General features: G+C 40.6%; 1 protein-coding gene across 2 annotated transcripts in view; it reads left to right on the top strand.

Moving 5' to 3' along the window:
• TAPT1 (transmembrane anterior posterior transformation 1) overlaps positions 1-27,531 on the top strand; it is a 54,458-nt gene extending 26,927 nt beyond the window's left edge. For both annotated transcript variants that reach the window (XM_035112368.3, XM_035112367.3), the window contains 11 exons: positions 5,009-5,171; positions 11,993-12,128; positions 13,367-13,464; positions 13,628-13,697; positions 15,229-15,309; positions 17,587-17,696; positions 19,833-19,892; positions 20,702-20,770; positions 23,152-23,228; positions 23,803-23,963; positions 25,700-27,531. In XM_035112368.3, the coding sequence (XP_034968259.3) occupies positions 5,009-5,171; positions 11,993-12,128; positions 13,367-13,464; positions 13,628-13,697; positions 15,229-15,309; positions 17,587-17,696; positions 19,833-19,892; positions 20,702-20,770; positions 23,152-23,228; positions 23,803-23,963; positions 25,700-25,917 (1,243 nt within the window). In that variant the 3' untranslated portion in view covers positions 25,918-27,531. The remainder of the gene's footprint in view (positions 1-5,008; positions 5,172-11,992; positions 12,129-13,366; positions 13,465-13,627; positions 13,698-15,228; positions 15,310-17,586; positions 17,697-19,832; positions 19,893-20,701; positions 20,771-23,151; positions 23,229-23,802; positions 23,964-25,699) is intronic.
• The last annotated feature ends 312 nt before the right edge of the window (positions 27,532-27,843 follow it).

Raw genomic sequence — 27,843 nt, 5'->3', positions numbered from 1 at the left:
AAGCAGTATTATAAAATCGAGTACTGCTAGGAGTTGTTTCTTATTGCTTTTCAATGTATTTTATCAATAAAAAATTCAATGTGGCGCAGTCAAATGTTTATTCTGAAAGTGTGGCCCTGAGAAAAGTATGAGAACCACTGGGCTTATCCCGTGAAGTATGATCCTGAAGCTTTTTCAGTACAGTGGTACCTTGGTTTGCAACCACTTTGGATTACAACTGTTTTGGATTACAACCACATCAAACCCGGAAGTGTGTGTCCCTTTAATTACAAGCAATTTTGGGGGGGAGGCCCCATTGGCAAAAGCGCACGTTTTGTTACAACCTGTTTTGGTTTACAACCGGACCTTCAGAATGGACTATGGTTGTAAACCAAGGTACCACTGTACAGGCATAGGGTATGCTCGTGTTAATCTTGTTTTTGGTCAGCGTTGCCTATGTAGATGTTTTTCTTAACCAGCAGATGGAGTCAGTACTTTGATTATGTGAAACAAGCTCAGAATTTATTTAAATTTGCAGCGCATAATAAAGGTAGCTCTTAACTGCAATCTGTTTGGAATGCTATCTTTACTCTTTGGCAAATTCTGATATACATTACAAAGCTTTTTTGTTATGTACCAATCTGACAAACATCAAACAGTTGTTGTTTTTTAAGTGTTGTGCTCAGGTAGAAAAGACCTTGCATATTTTATGGAAATAGCTCATGATTGTTTAGGGACAATTTGAGCTGAATATTCATTGGTCACTCTCCTTTGCGTGCACTAGTTGCTCTTAATCGGTAACCAGGTAGGTGGGACTTTTGGTAATTTTTGGAGATTTGTGGTAGAGGTTGGAGCCCACCTAAATGTGATAGTAGCAACTTTGTGTGTGTGAACACAAATCTACCCTAATCACACAGAGAAGAATGGAGGGCTTAAAATGAAAAAGATATCAGGAAGGGTGTGACAGACCCCTTCAGAAGCCTGCCCACCAATTAACCTCTCCAGAATCTTCTCTGCAAGTAATTTTGTCTTAGCTGTGTTAACTTCCAATATTCAGCTGAGAATAAGTGCACTTGGGGAGAGTAATTGTGGCAAAGTAAGATGGAGAAGCAGCTTAGTCATGCTGGCCACATGACCCGGAAGCTGTACATCGGCTCCCTCGGCCAATAAAGTGAGATGAGCGCCGCAACCCCAAAGTCATCCGCGACTGGACCTAATGACCAGGGGTCCCTTTACCTTTATCTTTAAGATGGAGAAAGAATTTGCTCCCATTTTGGTTGAAGGAAGGGTTTGTAAAGGTAAAGGTACCCCTAACCTTTAGGTCCGGTCACGGACGACTCTGGGGTTGTGCGCTCATCTCACTCTATAGGCCGAGGGAGCCGGCGTTTGTCCACAGACAGCTTCTGGGTCATGTGGCCAGCATGTCTAAGCCGCTTCTGGCGAACCAGAGCAGCGCACAGAAACGCCGTTTACCTTCCCGCCGGAGCGGTACCTATTTATCTACTTGCACTTTGACGTGCTTTCGAACTGCTAGGTTGGCAGGAGCTGGGACTGAACAATGGGAGCTCACTCCATCATGGGGATTCAAACCGCTGACCTTCTGATTGGCAAGCCCTAGGCTCTGTGGTTTAGACCACAACGCCACCCACTTCCCTGAAGGGAGGGTTTAGTACAGTTAAAATCAAACTAATCACTCACCCTTGTCTAGGTGATTTAGGCTTTACTATGTTGTGTCTAGTTTAACTCTTAGAAGAGCTTGACTTTTCATTATACTTGTAATCTGAAAATGCTCAGGAGAAAATAGGAAGCCAGGGTGAACCTGGGAGCACTGGTATTGTTACCCACTGCCATTCAGAACACTAAAAAACTTCTAACTTGTCAAGAAAAGGTCCTGAAGTTTGCAAATATTTTCTGTAAACTATTTGAGTTTGGACTGAAATAGAGTTATTTTATATGAGCATCTGAGATTATAGCAATTCTTGCATTTGTGTGCTACAGGCTAATATTGCTTTGGTGTAGCCTTGAGCATTTAGAGAAAAATAATTAATCACAATTGCTATTTCAGTAAATCTTGGCTTTACAAAACATTTTTTTTACTAATATGTAACCAGAGTCAGTGGTTACATATTAACCAGAGTCAGTGGTTGCTGACCTTGAGCCAGACATCTTGGAGAGTGAAGTCAAATGCTAATAACAAGGCCAGTGGAAGTGATGATATTCCAGCTGAACTATTTAAAATTTTAAAAGATGATGCTGTTAAGGTGCTACACCCAATATGCCAGCAAGTTTGGAAAACTCAGCAATGGCAAGAGGATTGGAGAAGATCAGTCTACATCCCAATCCCAAAGAAGGGCAGTGCCAAAGAATGCTCCAACTACCACACAATTGCGCTCATTTCACACGCTAGCAAGGTTATGCTTAAAATTCTACAAGGCAGGCTTAGGCAGTATGTGGACCGAGAACTCCCAGAAGTGCAAGCTGGATTTCGAAAGGGCAGAGGAACCAGAGACCAAATAGCAAACATGCGCTGGATTATGGAGAAAGCTAGAGAGTTCCAGAAAAACGTCTACTTCTGCTTCATTGACTATGCAAAAGCCTTTGACTGTGTCGACCACAGCAAACTATGGCAAGTTCTTAAAGAAATGGGAGTGCCTGATCACCTCATCTGTCTCCTGAGAAATCTCTATGTGGGACAAGAAGCTACAGTTAGAACTGGATATGGAACAACTGATTGGTTCAAAATTGGGAAAGGAGTATGACAAGGTTGTATATTGTCTCCCTGCTTATTTAACTTATATGCAGAATTCATCATGCGAAAGGCTGGACTAGATGAATCCCAAGCCGGAATTAAGATTGCCGGAAGAAATATCAACAACCTCAGATATGCAGATGACACAACCTTGATGGCAGAAAGTGAGGAGGAATTAAAGAACCTTTTAATGAGGGTGAAAGAGGAGAGCGCAAAATATGGTCTGAAGCTCAACATCAAATAAACCAAGATCATGGCCACTGGTCCCATCACCTCCTGGCAAATAGAAGGGGAAGAAATGGAGGCAGTGAGAGATTTTACTTTCTTGGGCTCCTTGATCATTGCAGATGGTGACAGCAGTCACGAAATTAAAAGACGCCTGCTTCTTGGGAGAAAAGCAATGACAAACCTAGACAGCATCTTAAAAAGCAGAGACATCACCTTGCCTACAAAGGTCCGTATAGTTAAAGCTATGGTTTTCCCAGTAGTGATGTATGGAAGTGAGAGCTGGACCATAAAGAAGGCTGATCGCCAAAGAATTGATGCTTTTGAATTATGGTGCTGGAGGAGACTCTTGAGAGTCCCATGGACTGCAAGAAGATCAAACCTATCCATTCTGAAGGAAATCAGCCCTGAGTGCTCACTGGAAGGACAGATCGTGAAGCTGAGGCTTCAATACTTTGGCCACCTCATGAGAAGAGAAGAATCCTTGGAAAAGACCCTGATGTTGGGAAAGATTGAGGGCACTAGGAGAAGGGGACGACAGAGGACGAGATGGTTGGACACTGTTCTTGAAGCTACCAACATGAGTCTGACCAAACTGCAGGAGGCAGTGGAAGACAGGAGTGCCTGGCGTGCTCTGGTCCATGGGGTCACGAAGAGTCGGACACGACTAAACGACTAAACAACAACAACAACAACCAGAGTCAGATTTCAGTGTTTAATTATTCATCAAAATGTATTCCCACATCTTCTGAGTTAATGTTGACAGTATAATATACTTTTGATAGATTGTGTAGCTGCCCTCTTATCAGTATGGTCCATTTTCTTCTATAGTTCAGGCAATTTAAAGCACATGATGGCCACATTCAGACAATTGTACCTCAAGTTTGATAAAGCTAGATATGAATTATCATTTTGGCTGTGCATATACCCCCCCTTTCTGCACCGTTTGCCTACAAATGTCCAAACATTTCCTTGAGCGTTCCAAACACAAAGCCATAAAAACGCCACAAACAAATTTCTGTTGTGTCTGTTTGCTGATTGCATTTCCATCTCACGAAATAAACCTACGTTTTTGTTTTAAAATCCTGAATAAATTACTGTTAGAAAGAAGACAGGAGTCTTAAGTGAGCAGAGCAGGCAGGTGGGGAGGAGGATCCAGGGGAAGTGGGCAGTGATTTGTGGGATTCTGTGCCACCTGTAAGGTTAGATTAAAGGTTGGAAGATGGGGCTGCCTCTGAAGACAGTTCGGAATTTAGCAGCCAGGTTGCTCATGGGGGCAAGACGGTTTGAGCATATTAGACCGATTCTGGCCTAACTTCACTGGTTTGCCAATTAGTTAATTTAATTAATAGTAATAGTAATAGACCAGGGGTTAGCAACCTTTTTCAGCAGGGGGCCGGTCCACCATCCCTCAGAACATGTGGTGGGCCGGACTATATTTTGAAGGGAAAAAATGAACGAATTCCTATGCCCCACAAATAATGCAGAGATGCATTTTAAATAAAAGGACATACAGTATTCTACTCATGTAAAAACACCAGGCAGGCCCCACAAATAACACAGAGATTCATTTTAAATAAAAGGGCACCTTCTACTCATGTAAAAACACGCTGATTCCTGGACCGTCCGCGGGCCAGATTGAGAAAGCGATTGGGTCGCATCCGGCCCACGAGACTGAGGTTGCCTATCCCTGTAATAGACTATTCTGGGTTACTTCTTGGAATGATGATCTTTTTGAACTCAAAAAGGAGGTATTCTGCTTTCAGCAAAACAGGTTGCCTGCTCTCCTCTTGCAAATTACTTTCAGTATCATTTTTAAGTCCTGAGTGACCCTCACCAAAGAGTTAAGTCTGAACCATTAGTTCTAGATTGACTGGGGGCAAAACCAGCAGCAATGTAAGCATTTGTTGTTAAAATAGAAAACATACCATTCAGTACAAGTGCTTTGCGTTCAGTGGCTCTGGTGCTTTTTTATGTACTTTTGAAAAAACTTATTTAATACGTGGCTATTGTTTACAAATGTACTATTTGTTTTGTGTACTTTCCATATTTCAGTGATAGACGCTTGCTCCAGCCCGCTCAGGTGTGTGATGTTTTCAAAGGAGTTATATTGCTAATCTGCTACTTCATGATGCACTATGTTGACTATTCCATGATGTACCACCTGATCAGAGGACAGTCTGTCATTAAACTCTACATCATCTATAATATGCTTGAGGTAAGCAAATTGCCATTGGAACTGTCAGAATATGCTTCCTTCCTGAATATTCCAGATGGAACAATGTCAAAGTTGGTAAAAGAATTATGGTAATATATTTTCTGCCCTGTTATGGGACAAAGATCGATTTTTCTTCAACAATGATAAGCAATAAATCGTATTGTGGATGCCATAGTTTCTTTAGTATTTGTAAGCAGCTAAATTTGTAATGGGTTTTAAAAGAGCAACTCTCACAAAAGTGTGGTGGATTTTTAACACAGTAATAGATATATTCCCAACCAATTTTAGGAGTTTTTTAAAAAGTGGTAGGTATCTCAAGAATTATTTCACATGTATCTCAGAAGTTGGACATGTCTGAAGAAGCTTATACTTTGTTTTCTATGAATAGTAGACCTACATGTGAAAAAGCAAGCTGCTTTTCAAAGTCCCTCGACTTCGAAAACAACTGATTTGCCATTAATAGTGCCATCCAAGAATTCTTGAAGGGAGGAAGGGATAAAAATAAAATAATTAAAGCAAGCAGAAGAATAGTATAGCAATTGAGGAGGCAACTACATGTGCATAAGTGGGTTTTTTAAAAATCCTTTTCAGCTCTGCTATTATTAATCTTTTGAAATATTTCAAAATACAGTTTTATCCCAGAGCAATCCCCTTTCATGTGAATGGATATAATCTTGTTTATGCAAAGCAGACCCTTAGATCCAGGACTTTGGGTTTGATCCTGAGATCTGTCTAGAGAAAAAGGTTGGCAAAATGTGACTTTTTCTGCCTCATTTCCCCCCAGCAGCTATGGACTGTAGTCTCTGGAATACATTTTCTTTAAAATGTAAAAATCCACCCGGATGGGCATGTTGGCCCCCCAAAAGTGGACATGTCCAGGTTTTCCTGGATGTATGGCAACTCTAGAGGTAGTCAGCTGTTACCATCAGAAAGTTATTCCTGATATTTTTTCGGAATTCCTTTTCTTGCAACTTGAAGCCATTGGTTCAGGTCCTAACCTTTGCAGCTTTCTTTTTGAAGATGGCTATCATATCTTCTCTCAGTGCCCTCTTCTCCAGGCTAAATATTAAGACCCTTGATCATCTTGCTCACACTCCTCTCCACATGTTCCAGCTTGTCAGTATCCTCCTTAAATTGTCATAGAACTGGACACAGTACTCCAGGTGTCGTCTAACCAAAGCAGAATAGAGTGGTACTATGACTTTCCTTGATCTGGACACTATACTTCTGTTGATGCAGCCTAGAATAGCATTAGCCTTTTTTTTGCTGCTGCATCACACTGTTGATTCATTTAAGCTTGTGGTCTACGAAGACCGCTATATCGTTTTCACATATACTACTGCCAAGCCAGGTGTCCCCATCTTATATTTGTGCAGCTGATTATTCCTTCCTAAGTGTAGAACCTTACATTTGTCCCTATTGAAATTCATATTGGCCCAGTTCTCCAATATGTTTAGTACGAGAGAGGGACAAAAACTTCTCCCTGTCTGCTTTCTCTACATCATCATAATATTATGCATCTCTATTGTGTCTCCATTTACTTGGCTTATTTCTAAACTAAAAAGTCCTTTGTAGGAGAGTTGCTCCAACCCCTTGATTCGTCAGTTACTTTTTTGAGATGTGGCAATACAGTATTCCAAGTGTGGTCGTGCCATAGATTTTTACGACAGCATTATGATGCTGGCATTTTCATTTTTGATCCCTTTCTTAATGATCCCATTCACCCAGTTAGAAGAGATATTTTTGAATTTCATATCAATCCCTTTTGTTCTCACCACCCTAAACAATTTGGTATCATCAGCAAATGTGACTACCTCACTGCTCATTCCAACACTAAATCATTAATGAACGTAAAAAGCACAGGTCCAAGTACTTGGGGGAGCTCCAGTTTCTACATCCATCCATTGGGGAAACTGTCCATCCCCCCCATCTCTTTGCCTTATGTTTCTTAGCTAGTTACTAATAATCCACAGGAGAACTTCTCTTCTATGACTGCTAAGCTTACTCAGGAAATTTTGGTGAGGTTCTTTGTGCACTTTGATTGTCAAAAAGCTTTTGACAATGTTAACAGGATCAACACTATATGCATGTTGACACTCTGAAAGGTTAATCAGACAGGACTTGCCCTTTGCTGAAGCCATGCCAGCATTTGCTTTGCATGCAGAAGGTCCCAGATACAAGTTGACATCTCTAGATAGTGCTGGGAAAGACTCCTATCTGAAATCCTGGAGAGTTTCTGCCAGTCACTTGGCTCCCATTTCACTCCACTTCTCTAACCAGCAAGAGCAACAGATGATGGTTGCCTGGCTTAGTTTTATATCTGAAGTGGAGCTCGTGATTTGTTTTTCCTCAAACTGCATACCCTCCAACATTACTCCAGTGAAAATAGAAACTTCCCCTCCAGCATTTCTCCAAGGAAAATAGGGACATCCTAAGGAAAAGTGGGTCATTGTGGGATCAAATCAGAAACCGGGATGGCTTCTGTAAATCTAGGACTGTCTTTGGAAAGTAGGGACACTTGGAAGGTGTGAAACTGTCATGTTAAGCAATGGTATGTTCATCACTTACTAATCATAGTTTGTTTGGGTGAAACTACAGTACTTGGGATAGATGTGACACTCTGCTATAGATCATGGTTTGTTGCTTCCACTGACAAGAGGGAAGGAGCAAATCTCCACTTTCATGGTGAACCATTAACTGTGACTTACCAAGATGTGCACACTGGGCCAATTATGTATTTGTTATATTTGCCCCGTAAATAGAAATGTGCGGCTTCATTCTTCCATCCATGCATACTGAACACCCAAAGATTCCCCCCTCAAAAAAAAAAAAAAACAGCACTTCTATAAAGAAACAAAAAGCCAGATTTTTTTGAGTGAGCTCTTTCCAGTAACGTAGGCATTTGCTGAATACCCGCAAATGACATTTTGTTTTTGTTTTTAGATTCATGTCTCCCGGCTCCTGCTCCTTTATGAACTCCCAATGTACATAATGCTAGTGACATAGCCCCATCATGGAATTCTTCTGGAGTCTGGAGCCGGAATGTAGGGTTTAGGTAAGTCCAGTTTAAACAGAGGGGCGGTATTGTGTGGCATGTAAGCATTTAAGAGTCCTATAAAAATTAAAAAATTAGAGACTATAAAAAACAAACCACACAATATACTTTAGAGCTATTATACTAAGTTTGGTTTTCCTCCAAAAAAGGAGAAAGAAGGAGCTGGAAGAGGTTGAACTTCCTTTGTCGTTTAGGGAAAAAATTACTTTTGTTGAGAGTTTCATTGAAGTAACCCAGGCATCGGCAACGTTTTCCGGCCGTGGGCCAGATCATTCCCAAGGACGATCGTACATGGGCCGGACATGCGCAGAAGCGATTTCCGGCACCTGGGCATACACAGACGCTGTTTTTGGCATGTGTGCATGTGCATTTCCAGCACCATGTGGTGAGTCCCTGTGCCGGGCAGCTCGTGGGCTGGGTAAACGGCCTCCATGGACCAGATACAGCCCATGGGCTGGAGGTTGCAGAACTCTGAACCAACCTAAACCATAGGCAATACCCATAAGGGTATAGAGAGGAGGATAACACTTAAAATATGTTTTTGTATGGAGAAAGGCACACAAATATATGAAACTGGAAGGCCTTGAATAATTTACTATTTGTTCATAATCTACATAATTTGTACTGTGAAGGACACTTCTCACTGGACCAAGCTGCTTTTTTATTATGTCAGTTCTGTATTTTCCAGTTGTGGTAAGAATTCACATCTACACCACCTTGTTTGTTATCAAGGTGAGGCACAACCATCTTTTGAATAAACCACAGAACCAAGGAGACTAATTTTGAATCCAGCATCCAGCAGGCAACCAACATTCATTATAGCTATTGCAACAGGACAGAGCTCACTCAATTCAATGTGCCAGTTGAGAAGGTCTGTCCCGAGGCACTTCAGAACAAAGGCTTGTATAGTAGTTCAAACACAACAAACAAGAGTCATAAAACATCTTCACATATGTCAGGAAAGGTTACAGGCCATGAAAAGTAAAACAGGCTATACTCGTACCTTCACCCTTACAGTCACCTTGGAGGGGTGAGGCCATTTGACCATTTTAGGTCTTGGATGTCCAGCGTTACCCTGGCAACCTAGCCATCAGTGGGAGGGAGGAGCATCATAAAATCCTGGGTCTCAGATAGCTTCAAGGATAGCTGATTAACACTGCTGCTAAAATATCCTTCCATTTGTACCACTTTCAGGGGTAGATAAGGAGAGATGGAATGCAGAGTAGGAGGGAGAGACTCACAAATGCAGAATACACAAAAATCAAGCCTAATACATTCTAAAAGGTTAAATGCAATTAAAGTGAAACATCAAAACATTATTAAAATAATAAAAATATATACCCGGGTTCACTCATTCTTATACAGTCATACCTCGTGTTGCGGTCGCTGTGGGTTGCGTTTTTCCGCATTGCGAACGGGGCGGACCCGGAAGTGTTTACTCCCAGGTTCCACCACATGCGCAGAAGCGTTCTGCACGCTATGCGCAGAAGCGCCGCTTGGGTTGCGGACTTTTTTGGGGTGCAAACGGCACCCCGGAACGGATTGGGTCCCCACCCCACCCCACTGTATCACAGTTCAAAAGCAAAAGTGGGGTTGTTGGTTTTTTTACTAATTTTTGACTAATTTTCGTAAAGCCAGGATTATATTATGTCAAGCCCAAATAGTGCTTGAACATTGGTGAGCAAACTCACAGAAGTATAAAGCACAGTGGATCCGTCCTTCAGTTTGAGGTCTAGTTCATATCTGATCCTTGTACATTATGGTTCAAAGCCTGCCTGCAACCCTGTGAATTTCTGTACCTGGATCCAAAGACGAAGGGCCACACTTTTTGCAGTAAGGAAGCTCTTGGTGCGCATTTGATGATGTATGCCTTAGCTCAGCACCTTGTGCATATTGGAAGCCACGGAAGCCCCTTCATCAGGTGCGGCTTCCAGCTACCTGAAGTGATAAAGAGCCCTAGTATTGCTAATTAGCAATGTTAAAAATAATAACTGGCTTTAAAATAATTAAAGGCTAATGTGAAATAACAACAACAACAACAATTTATTTCCCCAGCCACTTTGGGTGGCTCCCAACTGAATATTAAAATCACGATAAAACTTCTAACATTAAAACTTCCCTAAACAGTGTTGCCTTCAGATGTCTTCTAAAAGTCAGATAGTTGTTAATTTTCTTGACATCTGATGGGAGGGCGTTCTACAGAGCGGGCGCCACTACCAAGAAGGCCCTGTGTCTGGTTCCCTGTAGCCATACTTCTTGCAGTGAGGGAACTGCCAGAAAACCCTTGGAGCTGGACCTCAGTGTCTGGGCTGAACGATGGCCGAGGCCAAAATATGAAATTGTAGATTTTAGTGAGTCTAGTATGATGTAGGTAGATATCATCCATTATATTTGCCTTCTGGATTTTGATCATTTAGGAAATGTTCATGTTTATGAACATTTCTCACATCCGTGAGAAGATCAGCAAGGAGTGCAAGCCAAACAAACTTGTGCGCACACATACACCAAGCAAAATTGAAAGGGTGGTGGTGCTCTTGCCCATTTTCTCCCGAAAGAGCTCCTAAAACTGCCCCCCAGTGTTCCTGTTAAGCTCCTGCCACCAGAAAGCTGTTGAAATTGGGTGACGAGTGTCTGCTGGCTGGAAACTGCTGAGTCAGGCCTGGCTGGTCCATCTTGGGAGAGACTCTCTTGCAAAAGCACTACAGGTACAAACAGGCAGGCAAATCATACAGCACCAGGCTGAATTCTGGCAGGCCAGGCACGTGGCACAGTGTCTTTGCTTTCTATCTGGGAAGATGATCCCCATTTATTCTCCCTCTCCTGCTTGGGATGGGGGTGGGCAGTGCAGAGTCTTACACGTCTTTCCTTCCCGTCCATCTGCTGCCTCTTCTTTATCTCCCCCCAGGCCCCATTTTGCATTTCAGTGCTCACTCCAGATTTCTTTCTCAGGGTGCCTCCTTTTCTCCTTCTCACAGCTCTCGGGGTTCTTTGGCATCTTCTTTTTTCTTGAGAGTATTTTCCCAGAGGAAAAAAACACAACCCTGCTGCTTCTGTTGCAGCAACTGCGTTGTATCAGCCCTCTGACCAGGCATTCATAGTTCAATTTCCACAGATGCAGTGATGTGACAATTCCAGCAGTTTTGCTATTGCCCTGGGGGGAACTTACATGTGCAGTCAGTTTATATTATCAATATATGACATTTTCTGCTCCATGATTTAGTCTTTTAAGTTGAATTTGAAAACATTAATTGGAGGATGCACAAATACTTCTGCATCCTTTTAAAGATGTGGCTTCAAACAGCATTCCGTGGGGCTCTAGTTTCTTAGAATACTATTAGGGACTTCTCAGGAAAAAAAGCATCTCTGAATGACATTTATTGACCATTACCAATGGTTCCCTGCAATGCACAACCCCAGAGGTTCTGGGTTGCACTGTTTTGTTCACACAGACTAATGGTGGAATCCGATATGTCTGACCAATGCTCCACATAAGGTCACTTTGTGCTTGAAGCAGAATTGTAAAACTTCTATAACACACAGGCATTCCATGGCCAGTCAGCAGCAAGGATACTTTGCAGATGTTGAGGGGAAAGCTACTTGGAAGTAGAAACTTTGAAAACAAAAATTGTAGCTAACTTTTGAAAATCCTATTTATATTTCATGTTGGAAACTGACATGTTAAGAGGAACATAGCTTGACAAAATTAAACTTCCTTGGTTTATACTTCCTTGGTGTATTTTCTCTCTCTTTCTCTCTCTCTTTCTAGGTAGCTGACCGTTTGTTTTCATCTTTTGGTCAAGATATTTTGGATGCTCTTTATTGGACAGCTACAGAACCAAAGGAGAGAAAAAGGGCACACATAGGTGTGATTCCCCATTTTTTCATGGCGGTGCTGTATGTCTGTATCCTTTTGTGTCGGAATTGCAGTTCATTTTCATCTCTAGGCATGCTAAAATACAAGTGTAACTTGGAAAATTAGAATATCGTTGAAAAGTGCATTTTTTCAGTAATGGAGCTGATTATTATTTATTTTTCTTTTAATTTTTACAAATGCTTTCTTTTGGAAATTGCACAGTAATAAAACAAATAGTTACAATAATACAAAAATAAACATCGCTATTACATCTCATTAATTACATTCCATTTATAATTGACCTGCCTAACGACAAATAATTACAATTACAACAAATACAGGCTTGACATATCTTGCTTTGCGTGTCATGCATCTATCTCATATATTGGTTTCACCTTTTAAGTTGTGTTACTGAAATAAAAGCACTTTTCGACGATATTCTAATTTCCCAAGTTTCACCTGTGGTATTTACAATGCATGAATTTGAGGACCATCTACATTTTATCTACAAACCTATTCAAAGTTCTGTGAAATTGTGTTGGAATCTTCATCTTAATTAATGTAAGAACTAAAACTGGATTTTCTTAAGAAAGTAAATTGAAAACCTTCTATTGGGTGAAGAATTAATTAAGGAGAACTCCTCAGTCCAGCCATGCAGGACTTGTACTTAAGCTGTCCACTTACCCCAAACTATAGCCAAGAACAAATCTTGTTGATATCCTGCCTTGTCCACATTGCATGTTTTTCCTGCTAACCTTGCTTTTAATGTTTGCCCCTGGCCTGGCTTGCATTAACTCTTAGCTAAACCATGGAGCCAGTGTGCAGGTGCTCAGAGGAAAAATGGCAGCTACTTATTTCCTTCCCTGGTCCTGTTGCGGGTTTGCTACCTAGAGCTGAGCCATGGTTGTGTTTATTGTTACACCTAAACCCAGGGTTGTATTTTGTCTGGAGAAGAAAAACCACAGTGGTTCACTGCATTACCAAATGGATAACAAATATTAGTATGGCATGCACACACACGTCTCTCAGGGATAGTGGTAGCAAAGCAGTACTAGTAATTGTTGAACCTTCTCTTGGAATGCTTAAAATCATGCAAAGGACATGGTTAATATAACTGCATGTTTATCAGCAAGCTACTCCATAGTATAGTATAGCACAAATATATCTAAAAGTCTGCTTTGGTTAATTTTTTTTTTTGGGGGGGGGTGTCTTAAAATTTGGCATAATATATATTGCAATTGACTGTTTTCTTCTAAAAAGCAATTACCTTAACGTATATGACTACAGTCTTGCATGCTATCCTGATAATGGTCCAAGCAACGACACTCAATGTAGCCTTCAACTCGCATAACAAGTCACTTCTTACTATCATGATGTCTAACAATGTAAGTGTTTTATAGATATATTTACCTTACTGGCTTTGGCAACTTATGATGTGTGACAGTACTTCTATTAAATGGTTTATATGTTCCCAGAGTTGACATATTTTGTAGAAAATGTTTTTTTAAAAAATAAAAGTATAAGAGTGTTACTTTCTTTAAATTGCAGTTTGTTGAAATTAAAGGAAGCGTTTTCAAGAAGTTTGAAAAGAATAATCTGTTTCAGATGTCAAACAGTGGTATGTACATATATGTGAGCTGCTAATTCAGGAGTATGTGCTTCTAATACATTATATATCATGTAGCATATGTGAAATCAGTGGGTGGATTTGACAGAAATATAGGTGGTGGTATTTCATAAAAACCTGTGTGATCATAATTTGTGGTGTTCCTCTTCAAGTATGGCAAGGGGTTTGTTCACCACCCTGCTCCGGGTTGGAAAAGGTTTTTCTCTTGAACAGCAGTACTGAAAATAAAACCATAGGTGAGTTATGAAGTGGTGTACAAATTTGAGGTTTCACTATTTTTTATCAGGCTAATAAAGATGGAACCAAACTAAGTTACCGTAGCTGTAATCAAGTCCCACAGAGGAAAATAATGAAGTTAGTCATGATGACTATTGTTTCATACTGACTTTCATGAAACCCACTCATGAGTAACGTTCTTTGGCTCCCACCATAATGAAGTAGCAGTTCTTTTATAGATAATGTATTTATTTTGGTCTGGTTCACATATAAAATTAAGCCAAACCATAGCCCAATGCAAATTTTTGGAGAAGAGGCTGTGTCTGCTCCTGGATTGACCTAAGCCATGGTTTGGTTTAGCATGTCACCCAAACCAGACTCGTGCTTTAACTCCATCCAGACAAGTCATACATTGTGACCAAGGTTTGTCCACCTTATTTGGTTTTGAGATGAAATCCAGTCTTCAGTCCATGTAGCCCACCGCTGTCATGTTTTGCTTCTAATTCTGTGCAGCGTAGGCGCATCACTTGCATGAATTCAATTAAACACACTTGGTTCTGGCAGCGGCCTTTCTATGCATTGGGGAGAGAGAAAGTAATGGAAGGCAGTTAAAAGACACGGGGAGGGTCTCAGTGAGCCCCCCCCCCCCCGCTAGCAACCAGGTAAACTTTGACAATATTTAGTGTTGCTTATACATGGAACCCCCATGTGTGATGCAGCTACACTATATTCCAGATTTTATTGTGTGTTAAATTCATAACACTGTTAAAAATACCGAAAATCTTTTGTCACTCTCGACATGTTTCAAACACTTAAACTTAAGTTCATTCCTGCCTCCTTAAACTAGAGGCCTGTGCGGAAGATACATGGAATGCTGTGGGACTCACTTTCTGAGTCAATATGCATAGGATTGTAGTGTGTGATTAGCAATGATGTTTCATTTCTTTCATATGTTACATTTAGCAGTAATTATTAAATCAAGCCAACTTATGATCCAGTATTGTAGAGCATCACTTTTGTCAGATGTATGTTGTTCCCTGAGGAAGAATACAGTTGTATATTATTCCAGTTGTGCATAGAACAAATAAACAATAAAGGCAACTTATTTCCCATCTTCAGATTGTTAGGCTGGATTTGATGAATCCATACATCAGTCAAGAACTTGTTCGATGCTCTTGCATAGAGTCCAGCTCTTTATAAGTAATATTAACCCACTGCTAAATTTAGCCTCTGTATAAGAACTCTTCTGTAGAATGGTGATGCAAATTGCTATTTGGTAGCCTTAAAAGTTTATTATTCTTTTTAGATATAAAGGAGAGATTCACCAACTATGTGCTGTTACTGATTGTTTGTCTAAGAAACATGGAACAGTTTTCATGGAATCCAGGTAAAGTCTATTTCCAGAAAAGAAATATAGAATGAAAAATTGGAGACATTTTAGTTGTACAGTGGTACCTCGGGTTAAGAACGTAATTCGTTCTGGAGGTCCGTTCTTAACCTGAAACTGTTCTTAACCTGAGGTACCACTTTAGCTAATGGGGCCTTCCACTGTCGCCGCGCCACGGCTGTGCAATTTCTGTTCTCATCCTGAAGCAAAGTTCTTAACCTGAGGTACTATTTCTGGGTTAGTGGAGTCTGTAACCTGAAGCATCTGTAACCTGAAGCATCTGTAACCCAAGGTACCACTGTATTGACTGCTAGCAGCGTAAACGTAATTTGGCTGTACCTATTTTAATGCAAAAGTGGTTGACTTGATTAATTCTTCAGTATGTTATCTGTGTATTGTCACTGGATCTTATTATTGTGTGTGTATGCTGTATTAATGATTTATCCAAATGCTTTAATTCAGGTTAAAACATAATGCATAATGTTCTTGGTAACAGAGCAGGAGAGGAGCAAAGTGTTGCAATTTTCTCTCTGTGCACGAGCACACTTATTCTTTCACAGTGAGCCATGAACACGACAGTGTTATGTGCTAACGCAGGGGTTCCCAACAAAATTTTCTCGAGGACCCCTCATCAAGCCGCTATTGTGACAAGGACCCCCATTAATTCTTAATCCTAAAATTAAAAAGTGAGAGCCAAATTAAGAGTCTTTTTATATTTATACGTTTTTTACAGTTACAACGGAGTACTCCATCAGTATACAGTTAGTTTTAATTTTCAGTTCTTACTGAGATGAACCACTTTTTAACCAACGGTCCATTTTTAACTACGCGAACTGTAGCTTCCGCGAAAAACAATGCTTTGTTTACAAACACTACTGTTTTGCAAAGAGGCAGCGCGCGCGCCAGGGAGGAGGGAGGGGAATGGAGAAGACAGGGTACCTTCGCAGTAGCGCACAAATGAAGCCGACGCGCGCAAAGCATCTTGGGGAGGTGAGCGTTAGTAGAATGCGCACGCTGCCTCTTTGCAAAACAGTAGTGTTTGTAAAGCGCCACCTAACGGCATACAGCAGAACTACTGCCTCTTATCTAATTCTAGTTTTGCGCTAGACTCTGCTCATGCAGGAAGCGGCCAAAACAAAAAATCTGTTATCATACGAAATATATTTAATATATTTTTTATTCTAATAGCATCTTGCGGACCCCTCTGGCATAGCTCACGGACCCCTGGGGGTCCGCGGACCACCTGTTGGGAACCACTGTGCTAACGAGACTATAGAGGGTTTTCTGTGGACTGAAAAGTGTTCTAATTTTTCAACAAAATAGTGTTATCTTCCTGCCAGACTCCTCATTCATACCAAAAGTTACCACTCCAGAGCTCATTCTTTTGTATATACCCTGTTAAGCCTAAGAAGGAGTGGCATTTGCTGGACATCTGCAGGGACCTTATATTCTATATAAATTATAGCACTATCTGACTTTCAGAAAGAAATAAAAATGTTTCTACTGCTGCTCACTGGGTGGCTGTTAATACAAGCCTAACTCATTCCTCCATCAGTTTCTCCTGGGTGATCTCCTGGCACATTCTGTTAGAAGGATGTCTGCAGTTGTTGTTTTTTAAGAGAGCTTCACTGAAAAGATTTTCAGAGCAAAAGCCTATGTCTTCATTCACAAACGAACAATGCCTTATTGACCCCTTTCTCTTCCTATGGCTGCCTTTGATCACAAAGCCCTCCCAGAGAGCACTGGACGCTTAGGCCCTGTTACAATATTTTGGCACAGGAGTGTTCATGCTTTCACTAAGATACACTGCTTTTGGCTATCCCCATCTTCATTACACTGCAGGACCCTGTTGAGAGAAGAAGAAGAAACATCTTACTTGGTGAACACCTGTTATTCTCATAGATTCTAGCTATCCAGATCATAATTTAGGCCTTCCTGATCCTAAGAAGTGGGACCTTCCCCAAATAATGAACGGCACCCTTGTCTATGAGAAGAACAGAAATTAATCACATGAGACTTTCTTAATTTGTATGCACAACACTTTCTTCAGAAGAGTTACATTGGTGCGGATTATGGCCAAGAATAAGTGTGTAATATTGTAGCCTGTGTGGTGCAGAAACCTCTGCAATTCTTACCTTGGCATTTCCTGAGGTTTCTAACACATAGACATTTGCAGCTTCAGGTTCTGACTGTTGGGCCAAACAGTATGAATTACCTTTTTCTGTCATTTCTTTTTGTGACACATTTGTACATCTGACATTCACCCTGTCTTTACAGATCATCTTTGGGTGTTGTTTCCAGATGTTTGTATGGTGATTGCATCAGAAATTGCAGTAGATATTGTAAAACATGCTTTTATAACAAAATTCAATGACATCACAGCTGATGTAAGTATATTGCTGAACTACTGTACATTTAAATTTGAAATTGGGTATGATGCAGTCTTAGCATGGATGCAGTATCTGTATGAAGAAGGTTCATGTAGGGCTCAATAAATACCTCTTTTCTTTTTAGGGTGGTAAATCAAGAATTGGAAAATCCATATTTGTTAAGTAGGCATTGAAATGGCAAATATGGTTGTAAGCACTTGTAAGCAACTGTAAAATGATGCAAATTTCATGGATATGCTACAACAACAACAACAGCAACAATTTATTATTTATACCCCGCCCATCTGGCTGGGTTCCCCCAACCACTCTGGGCGGCTTCCAACAAAACATTAAAATACAATAATCTATTAAACATTAAAAGCTTCCCTAAACAAGGCTGCCTACAAGTATCATAATGCCATTACACTCTGTTACTTGGAGTGCTGCGTTGCTGCACCTCAAAACGGGTGTTGAAGGCCTGTAAAAGGTGCTGAAAAGAGCAAAGGGAAAAAATGATCATGAGACTAGAGTGACTTCCCTATGAAAAAGGGTTCCAGTGTCTGGAGCTTTTTAGTGCGGAAGGAGTGTGAGCTCAGTTCAGATCTGATACACAAAACAAGTTCCTGGGCTTTAGAATTCTTTAATTCAAAGTGTCTATCTTTTGCACCTAGCTCTGCTTGGTTGATCTTGGGGTTTTAGTAAAAAAAGGAACAAACCCAAAATTACAAGATGAAGTGGTGTTGTCTGCTAACGCCACAAGCCTTGTCCATCTCATATTAGCTATTAAAATTGTGTTTTAGTGTCAAGGACATTATAAAGGATAAGAATAGAGGCAAATATTTTCCCTTCATTGCATTTGTCTGCACATATGTGCATTTAGGAAGCAAGGTCAGATTTAGACAGGGTGGCTGGATTTGGTATCTGTTTAAAGTAGCAGCAGTATAGTGTGGAAGCACATTTAATAAATGCACTTAATAAGTTATATTGTGCCAAAGGCAGTTATACATGGCCTACTTTTGTATAATGAGTGCAAAAATAATGCAGTGAAAAATGGAAATGATAGCTCTAGCCTACTAGATTTATTGTGGTACCCAGACCTGTGAGGTTTCTTATTAACACATAGATTTTATTAATAAAATAAAAAATACTGAAACTACGAAGTACCTGATTTCACACACACACATTTGAAGTGATTGGCTGTTGCAGATGCTGAATCAGAATTAGGCTTAGTAGCCTGAAAGTAGACACATACCTTAAAAAAAAAAAAGCTTTTTCAGCTAGTGTCCAAGTAGATGTTCAGCTTTCCACCCACTTGTCGAGTTTTAATGTTTTTAATATCAAAAAACAAGAGTTGCACTATATCTGCTTGGAGGGAAGATTAACTTATAAACAAGCAAGCCTAGAAATACTAGTTTTTATGAGAGAAACATACTTAAAGTGATTGCGGCAAAGCAGTTCAATGATGTATAATGATTTATAGACTCAATTTTTATCTATTCATACTGAGCTGAGGCTCCAATACTTTGGCCACCTCATGAGAAGAGAAGACTCCCTGGAAAAGACCCTGATGTTGGGAAAGATTGAGGGCACTAGGAGAAGGGGACGACAGAGGACGAGATGGTTGGACGGTGTTCTCGAATGAGTTTGACCAAACTGCGGGAGGCAATGGAAGACAGGAGTGCCTGGCTTGCTATGGTCCATGGGGTCACAAAGAGTCGGACACGACTAAACAACAACAACTGAGCTTTTCTGGAGCAAAGTACTTAACTATTAGCCATATCTACAGCACACTATTGGATATGGGCTCTTAAATGCTTATGGAGCTCTTGCATGGATACACTTGAATAGATGCTGCATCTTAGTACATGCATCTTTTTCTCTGCATGTGGGTTGAGCAGAACCCTGTGTACATAAGAATATCCACATGGCACTGGACTGACCCAACAGAATCTGCTTTTTCCTATCCCATATCATAGGAATCCAGTTGTTAAGCATACTCTTCAATGATAAATGAGTATCTGAGAAACAGTACAACAATGCTAAGTGTGCTAATCCTAAATTAATTTTAAATAATTAGACGCTGTAACAGTACTAATTTTATTGCTGGTATTTACTTTGATCAGAATGAAAGGACTTGTGTTGCTCTCTTTTCAGGTCTACAGTGAATACAGAGCCAGTCTTGCATTTGACCTTGTTAGCAGTCGACAGAAAAATGTAAGTAGCAGAATGAAAAATGCCTGTTCCTTATACTAAAGGATGTGCCTGGTTTTTATTCCAGAAAATGGAATCCATCAGTTAATCAGAAATTATGTTGGTCTCCAAGTGTTAGAAAAAGCTTACTTCACTCTTTGCACAGGGAATTAAAATGATGTGTACAAGTTTAATGTGATTCACTTGACATTTAGTTTTATATTAAAAGGAGTTTATTTTTTTGCCACTCTATTTTAAAATATTGTTATTTGCAATCTTCAGCATTCAAACTAAATAGGATGCTAGTACCTAACGGAATGCTAGTAGCAAACTTCACAAGCACATCAGCAGAGCATGTTCACATGCTCCGAGGTAGCAGTGTCATTTGTTCAGCTCGATGGCAGGTGAGAAGCGGGAGAGTCTGGATGAGAGCATGGGTGTGAGCCAGGGCTGGAGATCAAAGGGATGTGTATAGTTCACTGGGGAATGGAGCAAATATGTGAGAGGTGAAGTCAGTGATAATTGAAAACAGAAAGTGCAGTGTTGAAGAAGCAAGCAGAAAAAGCCTGGTGAATGAATGTGTGATGGCTTGATCCTTCTTTATAGGTCAGTGAATTTAAATTGCATTAATTTTAATTGTATTCACAAACATATTTGCCATTTTATAAGGCAAGTTTCACCGGTTTAGAATGTGATTTTGTCCTTTTTCAGATAGATACTTCAGGGAAAGTTGATGTCATCCAAAATGCGTAGCCAGTCCCAGTGGAACTTGCTCTGTTATTTTTGTTTTCTACACTTAATTTAAAAACTCAGGTTCAATTCTTTTCCCCTAGGCATACACAGATTACAGCGACTCTGTTTCCAGAAGAATGGGCTTTATTCCCCTCCCATTGGCTGTTCTAGTAAGTCATGTCTTTCTTGTCATATTGCAAACTCCCTTGGCAAGTGGTGAAAATTTTACCAAGGAATGAAATATATTCCTAAAACCTTGGATTGCTATTTTTGAAGAGGGGTATGATGTGATGTAGCCCCAGAACATAGTTTCCTCATGTACTGTGAGGTTAAAGCTTGGCTGAAAATGGTATATATTCTTATGTAGCGAGCTTTTACAATCAAAATGTCTCTTTGGACTTTACTGTGAGAGCTTGGTGATACAGACTTCCAAGTTAAAAACGTCATAAACAAAACCTAAAATGATCTTGCAAAAAAGTCTGAAAAGGGAAAAATATTCTCCATAAAAAGCAACCAGCAGAAAGCCCCAGCAGCAGAGAGAGAGCAAAATTAACAAATGCCTGGGAGAAGAAACGGCTTGTAGCCTTGCACTGGAAAGATGATGATGTTGGTGGCAGGCAAACTTTCTTGAGGAGAGTACTCCACAAATGGAGGTCCATTTGTTACCAGCCTCCACATCTTTGCTGAAGGGGACACTCGGAGGAAGGCCTTTCTTTAATAACAACGTCAAAGTCCAAGGAGTCTACTGCTGGAAAAGTGTTCTATAAGGTATTGGAGTCCCAAGCCATATAAGGCTTCTTAGGTCTAAACCAGGTATCCCCAAACTGTGGCCCTCCAGATGTTTTGGCCTACAACTCCCATGATCCCTAGCTAATAGGACCAGTGATCGGAGAAGATGGGAATTGTAGTCCGAAACATCTGGAGGGCCGAAGTTTGGGGATGCCTGGTCTAAACCAGCACTTAAAATTTGCTCCAGAAATTTATTGGAAGCCAGTACATATGTTCAGTAAGTTATGCACCACCTGTAGTTTCTAGCCAATCTTCAAAGGCAGCCTCAGGTGCCACACATTGCAGCAATCTAACCTTGAAGTTACTAGAGCAGAGACTAGATCAGGCATAGGCAAACTCGGCCCTCCAGATGTTTTGGGGCTACAACTCCCATCATCCCTAACTTACAGGACCAGTGGTCAGGGATGATGGGTGTCAGGAGTATGGGCAGGAGTCAGGCTCTGGGGCCTGTAGTGCTTTGCAGGACTGGGGCATGCCTCAACTTGTGCTGGAGAAGCAAGGCGTGGCCACACAGGTGAAGTCCTCAGCTTGTGCTGGAGAGGCAAGGAGTAATCACCCAGGTGAGGCCACTTGAGATCTCACTGCACCTGGTGGCAGGAGCTGGGAGGGATAAAAGCCCAGCATTTCCCTTCAGCTCTTTGCCACAGCAACGCTATCCCTGCCTGGTTGCATCTGGCCTCCTGTTCCTTGGACCCTTGCCTTGTTGCTGCCATGCTTCTTGGACCCCTGCCTCGCCTTCGCCTTGCTCCTGCCCCGTGGACCTTCGCCTTGCTTCTTGTTCCTGGACCCTCGCTTTGCCTTCGCCTTGCTTCGTGCCCCGTGGACCTTCGCCTCTGCCTTCGGCCCTGCTTCTTCACCACCATCTTGCCTCTGGTCCTGACGCCCGCCGACCGGACCGTGACAATGGGAGTTGTAGTCCCAAAACATCTGGAGGGCCAAGTTTGCCTATGCCTGGACTAGATGCTAGATTATCCACACCCACATTGCTGGACCACCGGCCAAAGCTGGTAGAAGACACTCTGAGCTGCTTGGACAGTATTGGGTCCAGAAGTATTCCCCAAGCTACAAACCTGGTCCTCCAAGGGAAACATAGTCCCATTCTGGACCGGTTTATCATTATCACTTACATTGTCAGAGGAACCATTCACCAACAGTATATTTGTCTTGTCTTGTCTGGACTGAGCTTCCAATTATTGGCCCTTGTCCAGTCCATTTCCTTTGTCAGTACTGGTTCATTATATCAGCCGCCACAACTGCTTGGGATGAAAGGAATAAATAGAGCTGTGTGATCAACATATTGATGACAAAACCTTCCCAAATCCTGCAGACCCCCCACGAGCTTATGGGTCTGAGAACACTCCCCTTTCACCTGCTGGAATTGGCTAAGTAGAACCGGAACCACTACAAAGCAGTAGTGCCACCACTACATTGGACAGCTGAATGAAAAGACAATATGAAAGGGGAGGAGAGATCCCATAGCCAGCTTTGAAGCGTAGTTAAGATAATGTCACGCTTCTTTTTTGCTTTGGCGATCACTCGTCCGTAAGTGACTGTGGAGGCCAATGTCACGCTACTGAAATTATTACTTCATGTGTTTCAAAAGACGCAAGGTTTCTTTAAAAGGATGACGTGTAGAAAGATAGAAAATACCTGAAATTCTTTTACATAATTATTAGAACTATTTTCATTTTTAATGTCCAGATTTGTTACCGTTCTTTTATTTAAAAAATGCTTAACTGTGTTAACTCATTTCTTCCTCTAGCTCATCAGAGTTGTTACAAGTTCAGTAAAAGTTCAAGGAGTCTTGGCTTATGCTTGTGTTGTTCTCTTCTACTGTGGGTAAGTACAGATCAAAGAATTTGTAAAAATGTTTCATTTAGGAGACTTTAATTGGAAGAATTGATGTAAGCAATTCTGGGTTTCTGGGTGTTTTCCTGTTGTTATTCTGTCTCTCACAGCTACAATAAACCTACCATTAAAATTATGGACTGGTCATTTCTTCGTCAGAGGGCAAACGGGCAAATTTAGCAGGGGATCAAATACTCCCCCCCCCCTCACTGTACTTCCAGCTTCTTTCTAGCAACCCATACTACACACACCTATGGATCTGGATGACAATTTATGTGGTCCAGGGACCCTAATTGCAGGATTTGTAGCGCTACATCAGAATCCTGTATTTGCATGAAGTCAGGATGGGGTAGGGGAGCAAAACGAAAGCAGGTCGCACAACAGCAGCGGCCATGGCATGGGAGTGAGAAGGTGGAAACACCCAGAAGGGGAAAGTAGTGACTTAAAAGAATGGCAGAAATTTGAATAAGGCAGGGATGGAGGAGACAGAGAGGGAAGAAGTGGTGATTCTGACATATCTACTTCCTGTTTTTGGAATCACTTCATACATACTTGTTGTTTGCAGGTTGATATCACTCAAAGTACTTAATAGCATTGTGCTCTTGGGAAAGTCATGCCAGTATGTCAAAGAAGCCAACATGGAAGAGAAGTTGTTCAACCCACCTCCTGCCAGCACCCCAGGCAAACCACTAGGCAAATCACAAAGCAAGTACAAGCCCACTCAAGGTGAGCAGAACCTTTTACTTCTGCACTTCTGTCATATCTCTCGTCTACTGCGCAGCCTTGCTTTGTCCTTGGAAGCACCAGCTAAAGTGTTAGGAAACCGCAGGGGTCCATGTAACTCAAAAGTGTTGCTTCCAGTATCGACCCACCAAAAGGCATCTTCGTGTTTTTGATCACTTAAAAATATCTGGCAGTTTTGGGGAAATGCCAAATATTTACTGTTCTGAATTAGAACAGACCTGAATTTTTAATTTCTCCAGGAAGAATTTGGCAGGAGAACTCTGGGAATGTAAGAGGCCTTATTGTGGGATCAGGGCAAAGTTAATGAAGCTGGCTGGTTTCAACAAACCATTGTTAAAATTAACCACAGCTTGGGGTTCACAATTAAAGCTGAATTGAAATCTAAAGCAAAACCCCTGGACTTCTTGCAGCCATGCTTGCCGAGAGGAGAGGGGAAAGCTGAGTATGTGAGCCCACAGGAAGTTAAGGTCTTTTCCATTTCTAGATTTTTTTTTCAAAGCACAGCATTTGGTTTTTGTTTTATCCTATTCTTACAAGGGGCTCCCAACATTTTTTCAGTAAAGCAGCTTACTAGGTCTACACTCCATTAGTTTCAGTAATGTTAAAACATCATGCACTCCTGGTCCATTCCTCATGCCCTCTGAACAGTAATAGCACCACATTTGAGAACTGAGGAACTCAAGTCACAGTACTGGGATTACAATATGTTAGTCCAGTCAGTGATGAACTTCTAACAAACTACCTCATCTTATCTGGGTTATTTATAAGCACTTTGAACAGGGCAATTCCAAAAATTATATTGAATTTGATCATTTTATTTCTTAAAAGGTTCGCCTTTGTTTTCATTGCCCCTAACAACAGACGTGGCTTCTAAGGAACTAAGCTTTAAGAAAATGCAAACCATTTAAGAATGGTTTTCAAGTTATTTAATATGCAGCCTGATTAATTCCATAGTGTTTAAAGCTTCAGTATCTGATGTGGCAATGATTGAGGCAACTCAACCCAGTGGCTGGGGTATAAATAATAAAATTATTATTATTATTATTATTATTATTATTAGTCCGATTTCAGCATAGCAGGGATGGGAAACCTCTTTTGGCCCAACAGCCAACCTTCCAACGGTTGGGCAGGCTCAAAGTGAAAGAGAATGAGGCAAAAGAAAATAAAGAACATTCCGTCCAGTGTAGCAAATTAAAGTAAAATAAAATCACTATCTCCATTTGTGCTTTTGAAGGACAGTAAAGTGTAGAGTTGGTGTAAATCATGTGTCAGCGAGTCATTCATCATTCCCTGCTTTTGTTTAGCATTTCTTTGTATACCACTATATAGTAATCACTAGCAACTTCTGCCATAACTGAGCTCCCTTACTTATTGGAGCTGTCAGAGAGGCCTGGTATGGTTTTATCTTTAAAAATATGAAGGTTTCAAAAAAGTTATTTTACATTAGAAATGCAAAACTTAGAAGGTTACTAACGTGGCTGAAACGGGAGTATGTAACTCTACTGTCAACAAAAGAGAGAAATTATGTGGCAGGATTTTATGCACCTGATATCCCACGTTTACTGAGTTGCCTTGCATATCTGTTGAACAGATATTTAACTTGCAAACCCTGCAGTGCAGTGACAAGCCAATAAACATACGGGCGCAGATCTGTAATCAGCATCTTCCCCCACTGTGCGAAGTCCTAATTTCTGTTTTCCACGCATGAATTTCCACAGATGAAAACCTGTCTGCTTCCGTGACCAGTCAGCCTGTACACCAGAAGGAAAATGCAGCGCCGCAACTTGTGACGAGCAACTCGGATCAGTTCCTGACAACTCCTGATGGAGATGAGAAAGATATAGGCCAGGACAATTCCGAGTCAAAACACAGATCTGCAAAGAAAGATTTGTTGGAGATAGACAGGTTTACAATTTGTGGAAACAGAATTGACTAAACTTTTGTAAATAAAATGTGCTTAGTATACTGAGCTGTTGGGACAGCAGGCGCTGCCACGATGGATGGGTGCCAAACAGGCACTTAAAAATATTTATTTAAAAACTTAAATTATTAATGGCAGACCTATTACAGTGAATAACTTGGCTTGATAACCAATCAAGCTTCACATCATTAACTTGGTTGTTTTGGGAAATGTGAGTTTTGAGAGAGCTTCCGCTTGGCAGAGCTACGGCATCGCTTTCCTGAAAAATAACGTGTGAAATACATTTAAATCCATTTTTACGAAACAGTGCTTCCAGAATGCATCACTATTCATAAAGCCCCTTAATTAGAAGGATAACATTGGAAACGTGTTTGCGTCTTTTAACAACAAGCATCCCTTTCTGCTTTTTTTCATAAGCCGCTACAAAACATTTCAAAATTCTTCAGCTGCCAAAAGACTTTTTCAAACTTTTAGTAGAATACATAATCAAGATATTCCTGCTATGAGAGGATTGTTCAAAATGTATTTCATCACCCTTAAAGGATATATTTACTGCATCATATTTTTGTCTAAATGTTAAGCCAGTAGCCAGAAATTGACCAACAACATGGAATAGTGGAATGTGTGATAACTGGGCAAGAACAGCCTTTTCTTCCTTTCTGTTTAATTTGCACTGTTTTAAACATGAAAAGCTTGAGTTTGTAAATGTTAAAAGTGTACAAGCTTGAGAGAGGAAGGGTGAAATCAACATGTGGGTTTGCACTTGGCACTTAAAGATGTTTCACTTGCAACTGTGAGCCCTTGCGTTGAAATAGACAAGATAAGTTACTTGCACATGGTAATGTGTCAATCAGCTAAGACCCATTTCTTTGACTTTGCTGGAAAAGCTGCACATGGCCAAAAATGGAGACAGCCCCAAATAGGTGGTTTTAGTTTTAGACTTTAAGTAGAATGAATGTTGCTTTAGAAGTACTTGGGCTTTGAAGTATTAAGCTGTTTTACTTGGGGTGCATAGGGCTTGGGAAACAGGCAAAGAGGAACTCCAGAAGGGTTGAATCTGGAATAACAGACATTTCAGCTCAGCATAGTGAGAAAGCCTGTTGCACTCAAGGTGCTTTCTTGCTACCTGATCAGCAAATGTCTAAGAAACACAATGCAATATTTAAAACTTTTTAAATATGAGAATTTTTTGTGCTGATTAGATCTTTGTTGGTTCATTTATTAGCTATTACAAAGTGGCCCGGGAAAAAATGATAAGTTACACTAAATTTTAAAATTCAAAATACACATTTATTCCTCCAAAGCTACAGATGCTGTTGCTAAAATAAAATCAGTGTACAGAAATTAAATCCAGATTAAAGAGGCTTCAGTGAATGCTACAAAGGTGGAAATATATAGGCTGTTCTGAAGGAGCCATTTCCCAGCCCACACCCCTTTTGTCAAGCCTATTTTCTCACTTCTGCTTGAAGTGGCCAAAGTTAAGAATACTGTGGGAATAGGAATTTTAAAACTAAGCTAGAAATATACAGAAATGATTGTTTCAGATGTGTTCATTTTGACAAATTTTGATTCATTAACATTTAATTCAGAATATTTGTGAATTTGTTGTAATTTAATTTTTATTTAATTGTTGCTCAAGGGAAGCTTGGAATGATTCCCCCCCTCTTAAATGATATTCTGTATGAATTTTATAAGTGCATCTTGTGTGACAATAAAAAAATCAATTTTGTATCCTTTGTTTAAAAAAATTCAAGGCTCTGCTTCTCTTGCTGGAATGAAACTGAGTGTTGAATATTGTTATATGGAACATAATACTTAACACTAGGATCCAGAATACGTTCTACATAAGTACAAAGTGCTACTGTGTACACACAAATGAGGGGTGATATTTCCTTCCACCAGCAGCATCTCATACCATTCCACAATGCTTCTGGAGGACAG

This window comes from Zootoca vivipara, chromosome Z1, assembly GCF_965207765.1.
Source record: "Zootoca vivipara chromosome Z1, rZooViv2.hap1.1, whole genome shotgun sequence".
Lineage (NCBI taxonomy): Eukaryota > Metazoa > Chordata > Lepidosauria > Squamata > Lacertidae > Zootoca > Zootoca vivipara.
This window is presented reverse-complemented; position numbering and strand designations above follow the sequence as displayed.